Source organism: Rattus rattus, chromosome 4 (assembly GCF_011064425.1).
Source record: "Rattus rattus isolate New Zealand chromosome 4, Rrattus_CSIRO_v1, whole genome shotgun sequence".
Classification (NCBI taxonomy): Eukaryota; Metazoa; Chordata; class Mammalia; order Rodentia; family Muridae; genus Rattus; species Rattus rattus.
The window spans coordinates 147,428,426-147,443,385 of NC_046157.1; the positions used below are offsets into that span (position 1 = coordinate 147,428,426).

The window sequence follows — 14,960 nt, forward strand, 5'->3', positions numbered from 1 at the left end:
TCCTAAAGCAGGTGCTTTCCTTCTGTCCATTTCAAAGATGGGAATACTGAGGCTCAAAGACTGAGCACCAGTTGCCCAGGGCCAACAGAAGACAAGCTGCAGAGTGGGGACTAGACCAAAGCAGCCCAAATTCCAACCCCATGTTGCAACCCTCTAGGCCCTGTCTACCTAGAGACCAGCGCCCCCTGAGACTAAGTGCCTCCTTTCAAAGGACACTCAGAGGCCCTTCCACATTATTGGTAGAGCCTGCTGTTGAAGCCCATAAGCTGTCACAGGGCTTTAGGAGATCTGACAGGGAGAGGCAGGGAAGGAAAGGGAGTCAGTCAGAAGAGATAAATCACCCACGGGCAGCCTGGGAAGTGGAGGGAGGGATGGCATCCAGGAAAGGACTGATCCTCTGCCAGACCTAGATCCCAGCCCCCAAACTGTCAGTGGGACAGAAAGCAGGCAAGAAGACTGACCCCAGAGGGAGGGTGGGGTTCTGCAGCAGGAAGGGCCCAGCTTTGTAGCTTGAATGGCCTCCGGGAGGGCCCCAGCATGAAGCAACTTCTTGATGAAGCTGTTGATGAGGAGAAGTGGCCAGGGCAAGCCAGGGCAGGCCAGGCCAGTCAGCTGTGGAGCTGCTCATCAGTAAGCCAGAGGCCAGACCCTATGCACCAGCCTCAAGTGCCAGCCCCAGCAAGCATTCAGGGAAAGCAAGGCCAGACATCCCCAAAGCAGGGAGGAGGGACACCCCAGTACTGAGAAGCATACTCCAGAATCCAGAAATAACACCATCCCCACTGAGGGGCTGGGTTCTAAGGCAGACTGAAGCCCCTCCTAGAGGTCAACAACCACTAGAGATAGGTCCTAACAACTGCTGCTGCCCAGGGAAGTCTGAGGGCCCAGAGGTGTATCCGTGGCCGCGATCCCAGGACCTGTAAGTGCTGTTGTCCTGTTAGACAGAGTCTACCAGTCAAGAGGTCAGGGCTTGCTCTCCTACAGCACCACCGGGCACTCTCCTAGCAAAGGGGCCTCTGAAAGACTGAAATCACAAGGTAGAAAGTATCTTCAACATCAGAGACACAATGAGCATCAAGGCCCAGGCGTGGCCAAGGGACTTCAGTGAACACGGACCCACCCACCCTCAGCAGCACACAGCCTCTGCCCCACCCCTTGTTCTATACACCCTCACCTCCCACAGATCTAACATCCACCAAAGACCCAGTCTTTCTGCCTCAGCTACCACACCCGGCCTTGGGTGCTTTCCTTAACCTCAGCTTTCTAGACTTTGACCAGTGTCCCTGCCTCTTAAATCGGAGGAATGATCCTATATTCACTCCCAGGCTCCAGTCACATGCACTCCCTCTGAAGACAGCTGCTTTGAGTCAGGAGGTCAGCACCTGGCTAGGATCCTTTCCCACTGGCTGTGTATTCTCAGGGTAGCAGAGAAACTTATGTGACTCCCAAGCATCCCCAGACTTGGCTTCCCAAACCCCAGGTCTAACTTGGTGCCTACCACTTAGAGTAAGTGAATGATTAAGAAGCGAGGGACGAGATCGAGGGAGAGATGGCAGGGAGGTAAGGAAGGAGGGATGTCAGGACCGTTGGAGGATGGAAGGAAGGGTGGAGGTGGGGAGAATGGATGGAAGAAAGAATGAAACATGGACGGATGAGGACGGGAGGGTAGATGAATGGCAGGAGGGAGGAAAGAGAAGGTAGAAGGAAGAAAGGATGAACAGAAAGCATATTTGGTAAATCAGAAAAGCTTGTGATCAATGAGAACTTAAATTCCATTTCTTAGCTCTGACTGGAGATGGTACCCAGGGCCAGGGCTGGCTAGCCTGCATCCATTCATCTCCAGGTCTGACAGGAGAGGAAGAGGAGCAGGGCCTGAGGGGACAGAACACATGTTCCTTGTCCCTGGCCTCTCTCTGGGCACTGGGCTGCTGGCAGCGAGCTTGGCACTGCTCAGAGTGTGGCTCCAGCCTTCCACCTCCACCCGATGGCAGAGATTGGGAGACCAAAAGACTCATTCAGCAGGGCAGGGATCGGCTTACGCCATGCTCCGGACACAGGCTGCTGCCCAAGCCTGCCAGCAGCAGTGCAGGGCAGGCCAACGGAGGGACCAAGGGCATTGGGACAGGACAGCCCTAGCCACTGGGAAGCAATGCTAGGCAGGTGGCTGGCACATGCTAGGTCATGGGGGTTGTGTCCTTTATCCACAGGGTCACACCAAACGTGTTTGAATCCACAGATTGACCCCAGCGTATTGGAGAAGACTCCTCCTTTGAGGGATTGGAAGAGGAATCCAGAATCCTCCCAGCAGCCATTTCATTAATATGTATATCAATGTCACTACATACATCCCCCAGTGAGACCCAGCCCTGGCACCTCAGTGTCTCTCTGCCCCAGGGGGCCAGGAGGACAAGGCAGGTCTCCCTGCTATGGCTGATCAGAAGAAGTCTTAACAGACAAAGCTTTCCTACTGGATATAGGCCCATCCCACAGAATGTGATGTATCAAGGACAGAGGCTTCCATCAGCACCTTTGAATTCTCTCCTTTTCCCACCCACCTTGAAGTCACAGCCCAGACGAGCTGGCCTCTCTAATACCCTGTGAAGATTTCCTAGCAAAAGCCAGCTTGAGAGCCCAACCTTGTGGTGCAGCACTCAGGAGGTTAAAGCAGGCTCTCTCAGGCTCAACACCAGCCTGGGTGTTAAGGGTTGATTCTGGAATGCCTCCACACATTCGTGTCTTGAATGTTTGGCCCCCAGATTATGAATTATTTTGAAGGCTTTTAGGAGAAAGACATTTCTGGGGAACCGGCTGCTAGAGGTTGGTCTTGGAAAATGATGCCACCCTTTGATCCAGTGGTCTCAGCCTTTAGCTCCACCACCGTGAACTGTTCCTCTCCCACACCACACCCTCCACCAGTCCTGCTGCTATGGAAGAGCTGTCTCTTACCACCACACCATCTCCATCATGATGAACTGAAGTACCTTTAAAACCATGACCCAAATCCCCCTCCCTCTATACCTCTATAAGCCTTTTCTGTCAGGTATATTCATTTCACACACACACACACACACACACACACACACACACACACACACACAGAGAGAGAGAGAGAGAGAGAGAGAGAGAGAGAGAGAGAGAGAGAGAGAGAGAGAGAGAGAGAGAGAGAACACAGAGTCCCCTTCTCATCCTCAATGGACAGATACCTTGAGCAGGGAGTATGCTTGGCTAGAAGAAGCCATGTGAATGGAGCTGTTTGTTACTGCAGCATCAGTTGGCCTATGCTGACTAATGAAACCACTCTGCCTTTTCTTTATCCTGGAGCCCAAAAGCTAAGAAGTAGGATCATCTCAGTCTCTCATAAGCCCCAAAGAAAACACTGGCTGAGCTCAAAATGAGTAGAAATGCTGTCCACTCCTACATCCCATTTCTACAGGGAGTAAAAATGAAGCGCCACAGGAAGGTATCACCCCTTCCCAGGACCCAAGCCTCAGGCCTCCTAGACTAGATCTTCCTCTCCATCTTGCTGTGCCATTCCTCTGTGTCGTTTCTCTTTTCACTTGCTCCCTTTCCATAGTATCTTTCCCTCCCCCATCCCCCCATCTCTCTCAAAAAAGAAGTCAGTCCTTGAACAACCTCACTGCCACAATCAAGGGACCATGACTCTTCTCAGCTGGGACAGAAGAATTGAAGAGAGTTAGAACTCTCCCCTAAGAAAATATATGGTTCTCCTCAGAGCCCAGAAAACCAAGAAAGCTCAGACACCTGCCCTGGCTCATCTAGGTACCTCATACAAGCAAAACCCAGAAGCAACGGATACCAGCATCCTTGCCATCCCCACCAGGCCTGGGATGAACTTTCTTCTCCCTTCACCCTGGCTGCCATGTGAGAATCTGCTTCCACACTCCCCTTTACCCAGCACCAGCCCTGGCTCCCTATCCTTACTCCCAACAGCCTGATGGCCAAGGTGTCAGAGGACATCAAGCAGAGGGCACCGGGGCAGCTTGGCTTCCTGGCCCCTCAGAACAGAGGTCGTCCCCACCCTGTTACTGAAACTTGTTTCAGAGAGTGGTGTGTTGGAACCATCTCGAAGAATTTGGACACAGCTCTGTGCAGCATAGGCAAAAACAATGCCCTGCCCCCTGTCCCAAGGGGTGCTGGGACCTGGGCATGGGGCTCAGAACTCAGGCCAAGGAACTAATGGGACTCCTGGAGGCTCACACTGTGGTGTCAGCCAAGGCCAAGCTGGCAGGCTCCACACCAACCCTGAGGGAGGTGGAGGCCGATTTGAGGAGGAGAGAAGCAGGGGTCAGACAACTCTCCTCCACAACCCAAGAAACCCAAGATCCTCACTTTTCCCCACCAGGAACTTAGGGTTGAGTCATCCCCTCTGAGTCACAGGCTGTGGAGCACAGTGCCTACATGAAGAGAGAGTTGGCCACAGCAAAATAAAAGCACTAAGGCAGGCCCTACTCCATTATGTCTACGGTCCTACATGAAGAAGATACAGGGATACAAACATACAGAGGGAGACACGGAAGGACAGGCGTACAGCAATGGCAGAGTCTGCACACTGAAGGGGCCAGCCTCAGGGACACCAGTCCTGGTCTCAGAATCCAGTGCCAGAACCATGAGACTCCACTTCTGTCACTTAAGGGATAGCTGTGGTGCCTTTTTATGGTTGCCTAAGACAGCTAAAACAATAACCCCTCCACTAAGGAATCCCCGAGATGTCAGGTACTCTCTGACCACAGTCCCCAGACAGAACTTAATTTCAGTATGGGCTCCCATCTCTTTCCTCTGCTCCTTCACTGTCTCCTGCTCCCAGACTAGGCACCAAGGAACCACATATTCCCCACAACTAAGGGACAAGAGGTCCCTGCTTCCTTCTCTTGACCATTAGTCACACACACACACACACACACACACACACACACACACACACACACACTTTTTGTCCTCTGGGCCTCAGCCAGGGGCAGTACTGAAACACAGTACTGTCTTAAGCTTTGGGCTTGCTCTGGGGTCTCTAAGCCCAGTGGGGATGCAGTCCAGGGGCAGGCAGCAAGGAGCACACAGTCAGAGTACAGAGCAGCTATTCCCTGGCAACTATCCCAGCCTCAGCTCGGTCAGGCCAGGCAGGGAAAGGGACAGCAGAGCCCTGATCTACCCCCTTTGGGCAGAGGGCCAGCTTCTGTGCCTGCAAATAGGAGCCCCTCTGTCCTGATAGGACCAGCTGACCTTTTAACTGGCCCAAGGTCCTGCCCGCTCCATCTCTTTGCTAGGGGATTAGATCATGGGGTGAGGGCTACAGAGCTGGGGGTTTCCCTTGTCTGTCCCACCTATCTTCTGAACCCCCCTGCTACCCCAGGTTTCCCTGCTCAGACCCTGGCCCTCTGTTCCCCTTCCCTCCCTTGGGCTGACCCCATCCATTCCTTCTGGTCCTTAATTATTCTACCTTTGATCCTTCTTCTTGGCACTTCAGAGCTCATGAAATATTTTTACGTTTATCACTGCACTGCATCTACACCAGGGAGAGATGGTGAGGCATTAAAAATGCCTTCCAATTGCCAAGTGCTCTTGTTAAAAATGCAAACTTCCCCAAAATGAGAAGCATTAAGACTGGCAGCAGCCTCGGAGACAATTCATCCCATCCTCAGCTCTACCCCAGGCCCAGGCCACTCAGCCACTCAGAAGATGGGAACTGGGGGTGAGGGACGAGTGGGAGATGAAGGCACCCTGATAGAATACAAGGGCAAGCCACTAAACTTGTGGTGCTGCACACAAATGCACTCTCATGGAACCCCTGAATTCTAATCTTCCTTCCTCTTCCAGCCTCTCTGATATCTACGGATGTCTATAGCATGACTTTCTGAGCACAGCCATACAGGAAGCTGCCTGGGCGAGGCAAACAGGGGACATTAGTGCAGAGGTAGACAAGCGAGAGCCCCAGGCCACGTCTTTCCTCCCTAGGACCACTCTATTGCCCAAGGAAGTTCCAGACGGCTTTGGTGGGGAGAGGAAGGGGGTTGCCACTGATGTCCTTAAGAGGGCACAGCCTGGATCTGAGGGGGAAGTCAGAATCTTGTCCTTCAGAAGATCTCAGTTACCTCAATTTTAAAAACAGATACAGGGGACCCTCTAGACTGCTCTAACGCTCTGCCATCCTGTGGCTGAATCAGAAAACAAACCTAGGGCCAGAGCCAAGGGGGAGCCTCAAGGTCACTTAACAAATGAATTTCACAGGCTCCACCCCTCGTCCTTCCTACGTATTCCAACACGGACTGGCCAGACCCCTCCGGAGCCGCCTGCTCTGAGTATGGAGTATGTTGGTGTTTTTAGCCATGTAAAGCAGGCACAGGAACTGTACCCACTCTGTGGCTTTTTATTTCTCACATCTTGGAACCCCACACTGAGTCTCAGACATTTTTGCTGGGTCTTCATGCAGGCTGTTAGACCCCCCAAATACTCCATCTACATATCCATGCTCTGAGAACACAGAGAGCAGTCTGGAGTCACCCAAGGGCAGGTTCCAAAGAGATGGAACAAGGATCCACAGCTGCACTTAAAGCCACCATCTCCTCCATGGAGACTGCAGAGAACCAAGGTTCCACAGGCCAGGGCTGGCCAGTTCATAGAGAGCCTGGAAGCCAAGGGTCACCTACCTTCCATGCCATCCTCACGATGCCCATTGAAGTTGTCATAGGAATCCCATCGGATGAGGGGGTCAGAAGTGTTATAGTCTACAGATACACTGGGCCCGTTCTCCAGGTGCTCCATGCCTATGGGGAACCAGCAGGAGACAGAGGGAGAGATTAGCACGTAGTAAAACAGAAGGCTAGGGCGCTCTCCTATCCCCGAGGAACCCACTTGTTTTCGTGAATATCTAGGGTGGGACAATGACTTAGGTTGCCTGCAGACATTGGAAGTCTCAGACCAGGTCATAGGGCAAATCAGGACAAGGTACTGAAAAGGTACAGAGGGGGGGGGCACACATATGCGTGCACACACAAGCATATGCTAGAGAAACAAGCACCCACCCACTTTCTCATGTACAGCCCTGGGGCAAGAACAAGGGTCTGCTCTGAAAACTGGAAAAGGATAAGGGACAGGCTTATCCTGAACCACCCACAGGTGGGGATAGCAGGGAAATGACAACTGTGACATTGAAGAGACACAGATTGGAAAGGTCATCCCAGGCCTGCCCTTGTCCCCTACTTCAGACATACATCTGCAAGAACAGGCCAGAATCAGCCCAGAAACTAGTCAGGCCATTCAAGGTAGCCTATTTTCCTTGCTTGGCAGTCCTTTCTTTAGTCTACCCAGAATCCCTCTGCCTGTAACCTAACTTCATCTCCTCCCATTCTGTTCTCAAATAAGAGGACAAGCAACTGGTCTCTGTATTTAGAGTCTAGAAGAAGAGAGGTTGTTTATTATTAAACTGGCCTTCAGGTCGAGCCACTTCGGTTCATAAATACCCACAATCCACCCAGCACCTTTGACTGTCCTCTGGCTGTCCCTTCCATCTGCCAAGGCCCTCAGTTTCTGACTATAACAAGATGGTGACCTAAAGGGACCAGAACAGTTTAGTCACCTCAGAGCCTCACTGTCTGCAGTTATTCTTATTATACAGAAAATAAGTCGCTGGATCAGGTGTAGCTGGGATCCTTTACCTTGGCCTGCTCTAAATCACAAGGACCATCACGTTTGTAGAGGGACAGTGTGTGTCTGCTGACAGTGGGTCAGTGACAGGTGAGGATGTGGGGAAGGGACGACAACTAGGTCTATACCTTGGATTTTCTCTGGTCCATAGGAAAAGACAAACTCCACTTTGCCATAGTCAGGAAATCGATCATCTGAAAGAAAGGGAAAACAGAAAATGGACCACAGATCCCCAAAGAGAAAGGTTTCTCCTAGAAAAGAATTCAGTCATACCTGCATACATGGTTAATAATACAATAACCTGTCTACATTTGCCTTTTACACAGAGGAAGCTGTACATGCATAGTGAAAAAAATATTTTGAGACAGCCTCTTACGTAGCCCAGGCTGGCCCCAAACTCACTATATAGCTAAGGATGGAATTCAACCGCTTGCCCTCCTTCTCCCTCCATCCCTTGAGTGGTGAAATTTTGGGGATCAGGCCTTCCCAAGCATGCTAGGCAAGCACACTATCAACTGAGCTTCGTCCTCAGGCCCATCTCCCATTGAAACTATAGGTCCCACCCTTGCCAGAATTCTACTTCCTGAGGCAAACACAACCCTTCCGGTTTCTGACTACAGTATTCCATTTGTAGCACTCTAAGACACAGACACCATTTGCACCACTATTTCTAGAAATCAGTTTTAAGTAACCCCCTTGCCTCAACACTATAAAGGTGAACTATTTGTCTCCCATTATTCCCACCTCTCCCCCTCCCCCTTTTAATACAGGGTCAGGATAGATTTGAACTCAAAATCCTCCTGCCTCAGCCTCTTGAGTACTAGGGTTACAAGCATACTCTATCTACCACACCCAGCCTCATTTCTTCTTAATTCTGAGTAGGTTTCTATGTATTTCATTGATTCCTTCAGACACTATGCTGCCTAATTTTATGCCAACTTAATACAAGTTAGAGTCACTGAAGAAGAGGAAGCCTCAACTGAGAAAATGCCTCCATACGACTGGGCTGTGAGTGAGCCTGTAAGGAATGTTCTTAATTAGTGATTGATTGAGGAGGGCCCAGCCCATTGTGGGTGGTACCATCTCTGAGCTGATAGTCCTGGATTCTATAAGAAAGCAAGCTGAGCAAGCCATGAGGAGCAAGCCAGTTAGCAGCACCCCTCTGTGGCCTCTGCATCATCTCCTGCCTCCAGGTTCCTGCCCTGCTTGAGTTCCTGTCCTGACTTCCTTTGATGATGAACTGTTATGAGGAGGCATAAACAGAATAAACCCTTTCCTCCCCAACTTGCTTCCAGCCCTGTGGTGGTTTGAATATTCCTGGCCAGGGAGTGGCACTATTAGTAGTTGTGACATTGTTGGAGGAAGAGCTTCACTTTGCAGGTGAGCTTGGAGACCTTCTTCCTAGGTGACTAGAAGATAGTCTCCTGGAGGTCTTCCAATCAAGATGTAGAACTCTCAGCTCCTCCTGCGCCATGCCTGCCTGGATGCTGCCATGTACCTACCTTGATGATAATGGACTGAACTTCTGAACCTGTAAGTCAGCCTCAATTAAATGTTGTCCTTTATAAGAGGTCATGGTATCTGTTCACAGCAATGGAAACTCTAAGGCAAACCCTAAGTTGGTCATGGTGTTTTGTCATGGTAATAGTAACCCTAACTAGGATAGATATTGGCAAAGCTTCTTTTTGTGTGTCTGTTGATGCTCAATGGTTCTTCTGACTAGCACCATACAAGAGGAAACTGGGAACTCTCCCCCAATATCACATCTCTCTGTGTCTCCTCAACTTAGTCTGGATTTTGTTGGCTCCACCCTTATCTCCCCCTCAAGATTGATTATAATCTGTCCTGAAACTCAGGCCTCCGATGTCAGTCTTTCTGGCTTGCATGCAAAGAGGTCTCACAGAACAACTTTCTCCCCATGTGTCAGAGTACACAGGAGGGCCACCCCTCTGATCTGGCCCCTCCATGCTTTCTGACTGAGCCTCAGCTGGCCTAGATCACCAACCACTGCTTGTAGTAAGAGAGTCCAACAAAGATGACGTCTATTCTGTGGGACTCCATCATGCTCTGTATGTGTTCATCTCTATGCACACCAACCACTCTTGTTTGTGTTTCTTCCATGAGACCATGGACTCTCAAAGGCAGGGTTTAACTGTTTTCTCTTTGTATCTCCAGGATCTATAACGTGTTTAACATGTGTCAACACACAAGTGATGCTTGGTGGATGGGTGGTGAGGTGAGTGAGTGTACTAATGGGAGGATAGTGAATGTATGTGTGGACGAATGTATATATGCATTAGCAGGTGAGTAACTGTGGATGGATGGATGGATGGATGGATGGATGGATGGATGGATGGATGGATGGATGGGTGGATGATGGATGAATGGATGGATGGTGGATGGATGGATGAGAATGGATGGATAGATGGCTGTATAGATAGGCGGATGGCTGGATGGATAGATAGATGAGTGGATGATGGATGGATGGATGGATGATGGATGAATGAATAGGTGGACAGACCAATGTGTAGAAAACAGAACAAATATGCAAGTGGATAGATAAAAGAAGGATGAATAATGGTGTGTTGATAGGTAATTAAGAGATTGAATGTGCAAATGGATGCAAGCATGAATCTGTGTGTGTGCGCATGTGCGTGTGCATGTACATGTACATGTATGTATATTCCAAGCCTGAAGGTGATTTAGACAGAGCCTTAAGTGGGTTAAAGATTCCATCCTCCCCTGACCAAATTTCTTCTTCCTTATTGCCACCATCCCTATGTACATGCACCCCTCCTGAGGGATACTTGTTTCCTGCCTCAGCTGGCCCCACAAGACATTTTAGCATTATTAAGACAAAAACTACATCATGTTTCACTTTGATTCCAGCACTTAATACTGACCCCAATATTAGGACACCTGGCAATGCTAGAAAACTGACTCCCAGTGGTCACATGGGACTAGGCAGATAGAAAAAGGAGACAATATGGAGCAAGCCCTAGAGGAAGCTGGGAGGCACAAAACATCCCGAAGGTCCTGGGGTGCAGGGATGGACCAGGAAGGAGCTGAGCTTGATCTCTTACGACCTGAATTCCTAGACCACCCCAACCTCAGTCCTGACCGGTCATATTATCCTTCAGTCCCTCACACTATCATCCCTGAGACTTAACAGATCGCAAGGCTCAGAGAAGATGGTCCCTGCATCCGCTACATCATCTCACATTGGGCTTCTCCCCTGTTACAAGAACCCCTGATCCTGCCCCCTGTCAGGGAGCCCACCTTTGAAGGCCTCATCCAGATCTTCCTTTCCAAAAACGACCCCCAAGTCATGGATGGCACAGGTGTGGAACTGCACTCGGAAGATGACGTCTCGAGCCGGGCTCCGGAACTTCTTATGGTAACACTTCAGCTGCAAGGGAAGGGGGCAAAGGGGAGGGGAGGTCAAGTCTCCTGGAGAATCCTGACTGGCTTCATCGGCTAAGTCCCAAGTCTCAGCCCAAACCCATGAGAGAGAGGTCACCAAAAACAAAAACAAAAAACAAACCCTCAGAACTTTTTGGGAAACTTCTAGAACATAAGAGGAAGGGAACAGTTCCCACACAGAGGTATGCATACAAAGAGGAAATGTGGCCTTAAACTACAGCCAGCAGGATTGGGATTAGGACTGGGAGTGTCTTTGTCACCAGTCTAGAACTAGAAGGTCACAGTTCACACTGAGTGACAGTTTCCTGGAGATGTCCCAGAGCAAAATATGAGGCTAGGAGAAGAACATCCTGTCCAAGGGAGGAAGTTAGACCATGACAACGTGAGCCTGCAAGGGATACAGGAGCCCACAGTTCTTATCCAATGGCTTACAGGGGAACAGTTGCATGACCTATGTCCCCAGGGTAGGGCAGGGACAGGACAAGAGAAAGGACACTTGAAGAGGAGGGTGGAGCTCACCAAGATGTCTCCTTTCAGGAGCAGCCCTGGTTCGATGGTGATACAGATGCTGGCCTGGCTGTCTCCAGGGATGTTGCTGAGGGAGAGAGGTGGTGAGAGAGCTCTGCTTCGGAAAGAGGCTCAGTTCTCCCTTCCTCCTGTCCCACCCCTGCACCTTCACAGACTACTTACTAAATGCCAGATGTGTACACAGGTTGCATGGCTTGGTAGATGCGAAGAAAGGGCCGGCACCCTGTGGAGAAGGAGAGGTGAGTGTGAGAGGTGAGTGTGAGAGGTGAGTGTGAGAGGTGAGTGTGAGAGGTGAGTGTAAGAGGTGAGTGTGAGAGGTGAGTGTGAGAGGTGTGTGTGAGGTTACATCCAGAAATGGTTGGAGGAATGAGGGTCAATGGGAAAGGAAAGGAGGGAAAGAGAAAGAGAGAAGGAAGGGAACAAGAACATAAAGAAAGTCTAACGTCCCTTCTAAGGCATTTTAAGTAGGCAAACCATCGACTCCTCAGTATCTTCTGCCACCAGGCATGGCCAAGTCAACCTGACATCACAGAGGAGTCTCACTGAGCTCTGCTGAGAGCCTCACACAAGACCAGATGACACTACAGCTTGCCACCCGAGGCCACCAAGAAGGAAATACAGGCTGGAGGGAAGGGATGGGGCAGGTACCTCCTTTAGACTCAAAGTTGGGGATGCCATGCATGATCACATGATGCAGAAACAAAGGCTTGTTGTTCATTTTGATGGAGCCGGAGAGTAGGCCGCTGAAGTAGTGCACATATCTGCGAGGAATAAGGGGTCATCAGTAAAGGGACTGTGTAGTCCCTTCCATCCATCCACCCACCCACCTATCCACCCACCCATCTACCCACCTACCCACCAACTGTGTATCCACCCACCAACCCACCAAACCATCCACACACATACATCCACCCACCCACCCATATATCCACCCACCCATCCATCCATCCATCCACCCACCCATCCATCCACCCACCCACCCACTCATCCACCCACCCACCCACCCATCCACCCATCCATCCATCCGCCCACCCACCTATCCACCCACCCATCTACCCACATACCCACTCAACTGTGTATCCACTTACCCAACCCACCAAACTATCCACACATCCATCCATCCACCTACCCACCCACCCATCCATCCATCTATCCATATATTTATCTATCTCTTCATTCTTTCTTTAAGAACACCACTCTAGGCTGCCATCTACCTCCACATACATGACACATTCACCCACCCAGGCCACATGGTAGCTGAGTTTTCCCAGCCAGAGCAGGCCTCCAAACTTGCTGAGTTCCAGGAGGAAAAGAACAAAAACACTGAAAATTTCAGAGCCTGGAGCCCACTTGGCGTTCTCTAGCGCTCCCTGGTGGTGAACATGAGCATCTCTTTCATGTCTCATTCCCAGCCCCAAGCATCGCACAAATCAGGTTGCCCAACCAAACCTTCCTAACAGCTTACTAAGCCAAACCTTGCTTATGACTATTCTCATAGGCCCTGATTCACTCACACACACACACACACACACACACACACACACACACACACACACACACACACACAGAGAGAGAGAGAGAGAGAGAGAGAGAGAGAGAGAGAGAGAGAGAGAGAATAAACAGCAAAAGTTTGATAACTGCAGAGCTTATTTTATTTCTTGCTAAATGTATGGAATTTTCCACATTAACTTCTTTACTTGGGATCTGAGATAATTAACTTCCAATAAGTATCCAAACTCTAAGTTGGTTTGTAGTTGGGTTTTTACTTTGTTTCTTTGTGGGTTTATTTATGAGGTGTGTGTGTGTGTGTGTGTGTGTGTGTGTGTGTGTGTGTGTATGTGTGTGTGTTATGCTAGAAATTAGGCCTAGGGTACCCTGCATGCTAAGCAGTCAACAGACGGAGCTACATAAACAGCTCCAGAAACCTTCAGTTCTTCCAATAAAAATCTTGCTGCTAGAACAGAAAGACTGAGCCATCTTGTTTCTTTCTGACAGAGGTAGAAAACCAGGCCCAGAAAGAGTTGTGATCTCACAAGTCAGGGGGTGGGAGAGAAGGAAAGTCTAGACTTCACAGCATCTCCGAACGAACCACAGGTCAGCCCTCTGGTACTGACTGGTTGACATTTCCTCCTTTCTGATTCGCTAGAGAACCAGGTTGAACCAGACAAACCAATCAAATGCAGCCTGGGTTTCTACGAGAGCCAATAGCTCCACAGGAGGGCAAGACTCTAATTATGACAGCAGAAGACCTCTCCCCACCCCCATCTCCTGGCCCCTTGGCCCTCCTCCAGGCCCCAGTCCCTGAGTCTGGGTGGGGCCATCTCAGCCTCCCCTAGCAAGATAATCTGATGGGCATTGCCAGCTCCTATTCAGGGCCCTGTCTAGCCCCCCTGGCCTGTTACTCAAACCGGAAACCTGGAATGGCAGGTTCCCATCAGATCTCCTGACCAGGCCAACAGGATGTGTCTGTGTTCTGGGGACAATGAGTCCGAGGGCGGGTGACAATGAGTGGGTGACCTACAGGCAAAGCCCCTCCCGCTCACTCCTTGCTCTTCCCTGTCCAACTGCCGGGTTCCCTGCAAGCAACACTGACAAGGAAGCGGAGGGAAAGTGGCGGGGAATGTTCCGGAAGCCAACAGCTGCACTTTCTCATGTGTGTAGAGAGGGTGGCTTGCCCCCAACAAACACACTGGCCCATGGGATCTGTTGGCAGACACGCATAACTCACGCTGTCAGATTCACATGGCAACTGCACTGTATGCAGGCATGTGAGAACTGGACCTCTTCTCTTTCTCATTAGGGGAAGCTTGGTCTCTGCTGTTCAGCATCACAGTGACTGTTCAGCCCAAGCCTCAGTGATCGCACAGCAATGGTCCACATCCCTAGTCATAACTAGACTGTAACCTTCAGAATCAAAGGTGACTAAGATCAAGCTGTCAATGCACATGACCAACCCCCAGGAGCTGGTGCATGGTCTCAGACCCGCGCTGAAGGCTTCTAGGAGGCCAGTAATCAGTAAGGATGTGCTGTTGGAAGGTGCTAGGCTCCTGGGTACCTGGTGAGTACTCCTGTACTTTTATTTGGGCTTCTAACTACAATGGCAATAGTCCTCAGAAGTGACTGCAGCTCCTATCCAGATAAACAAGATAGGGACACAGGTGCATGTTGGGGATCCTCACAGCTAATTTCTCAGAGGCTCCAAAAGCCATCGGGCCCTTTAGCCTCCAGCCTTCCTGCCTGTCTTCCCAGGCCCCCTACCCTTGGCCAGGTTCCCCCATTTTCACCCTGCACACTCGGACTTTACTCTGGCATGAGTCACTTTGAACCAGACCTGTGGTTGCCCATCACTC

At 50.4% G+C, this 14,960-nt stretch overlaps 1 protein-coding gene across 1 annotated transcript in view; it reads right to left on the reverse strand.

The window, feature by feature from the left end:
• The window catches only part of Tns1 (tensin 1), a 209,002-nt gene that overhangs the window by 61,191 nt on the left and 132,851 nt on the right, over positions 1 to 14,960 (reverse strand). The window contains exons 13-18 of the mRNA XM_032901325.1: positions 12,259 to 12,371; positions 11,773 to 11,833; positions 11,602 to 11,677; positions 10,939 to 11,068; positions 7,788 to 7,853; positions 6,663 to 6,779 (exon numbers count right to left, since the gene is read on the reverse strand). Coding sequence (XP_032757216.1) covers positions 6,663 to 6,779; positions 7,788 to 7,853; positions 10,939 to 11,068; positions 11,602 to 11,677; positions 11,773 to 11,833; positions 12,259 to 12,371 — 563 coding nt within the window. The remainder of the gene's footprint in view (positions 1 to 6,662; positions 6,780 to 7,787; positions 7,854 to 10,938; positions 11,069 to 11,601; positions 11,678 to 11,772; positions 11,834 to 12,258; positions 12,372 to 14,960) is intronic.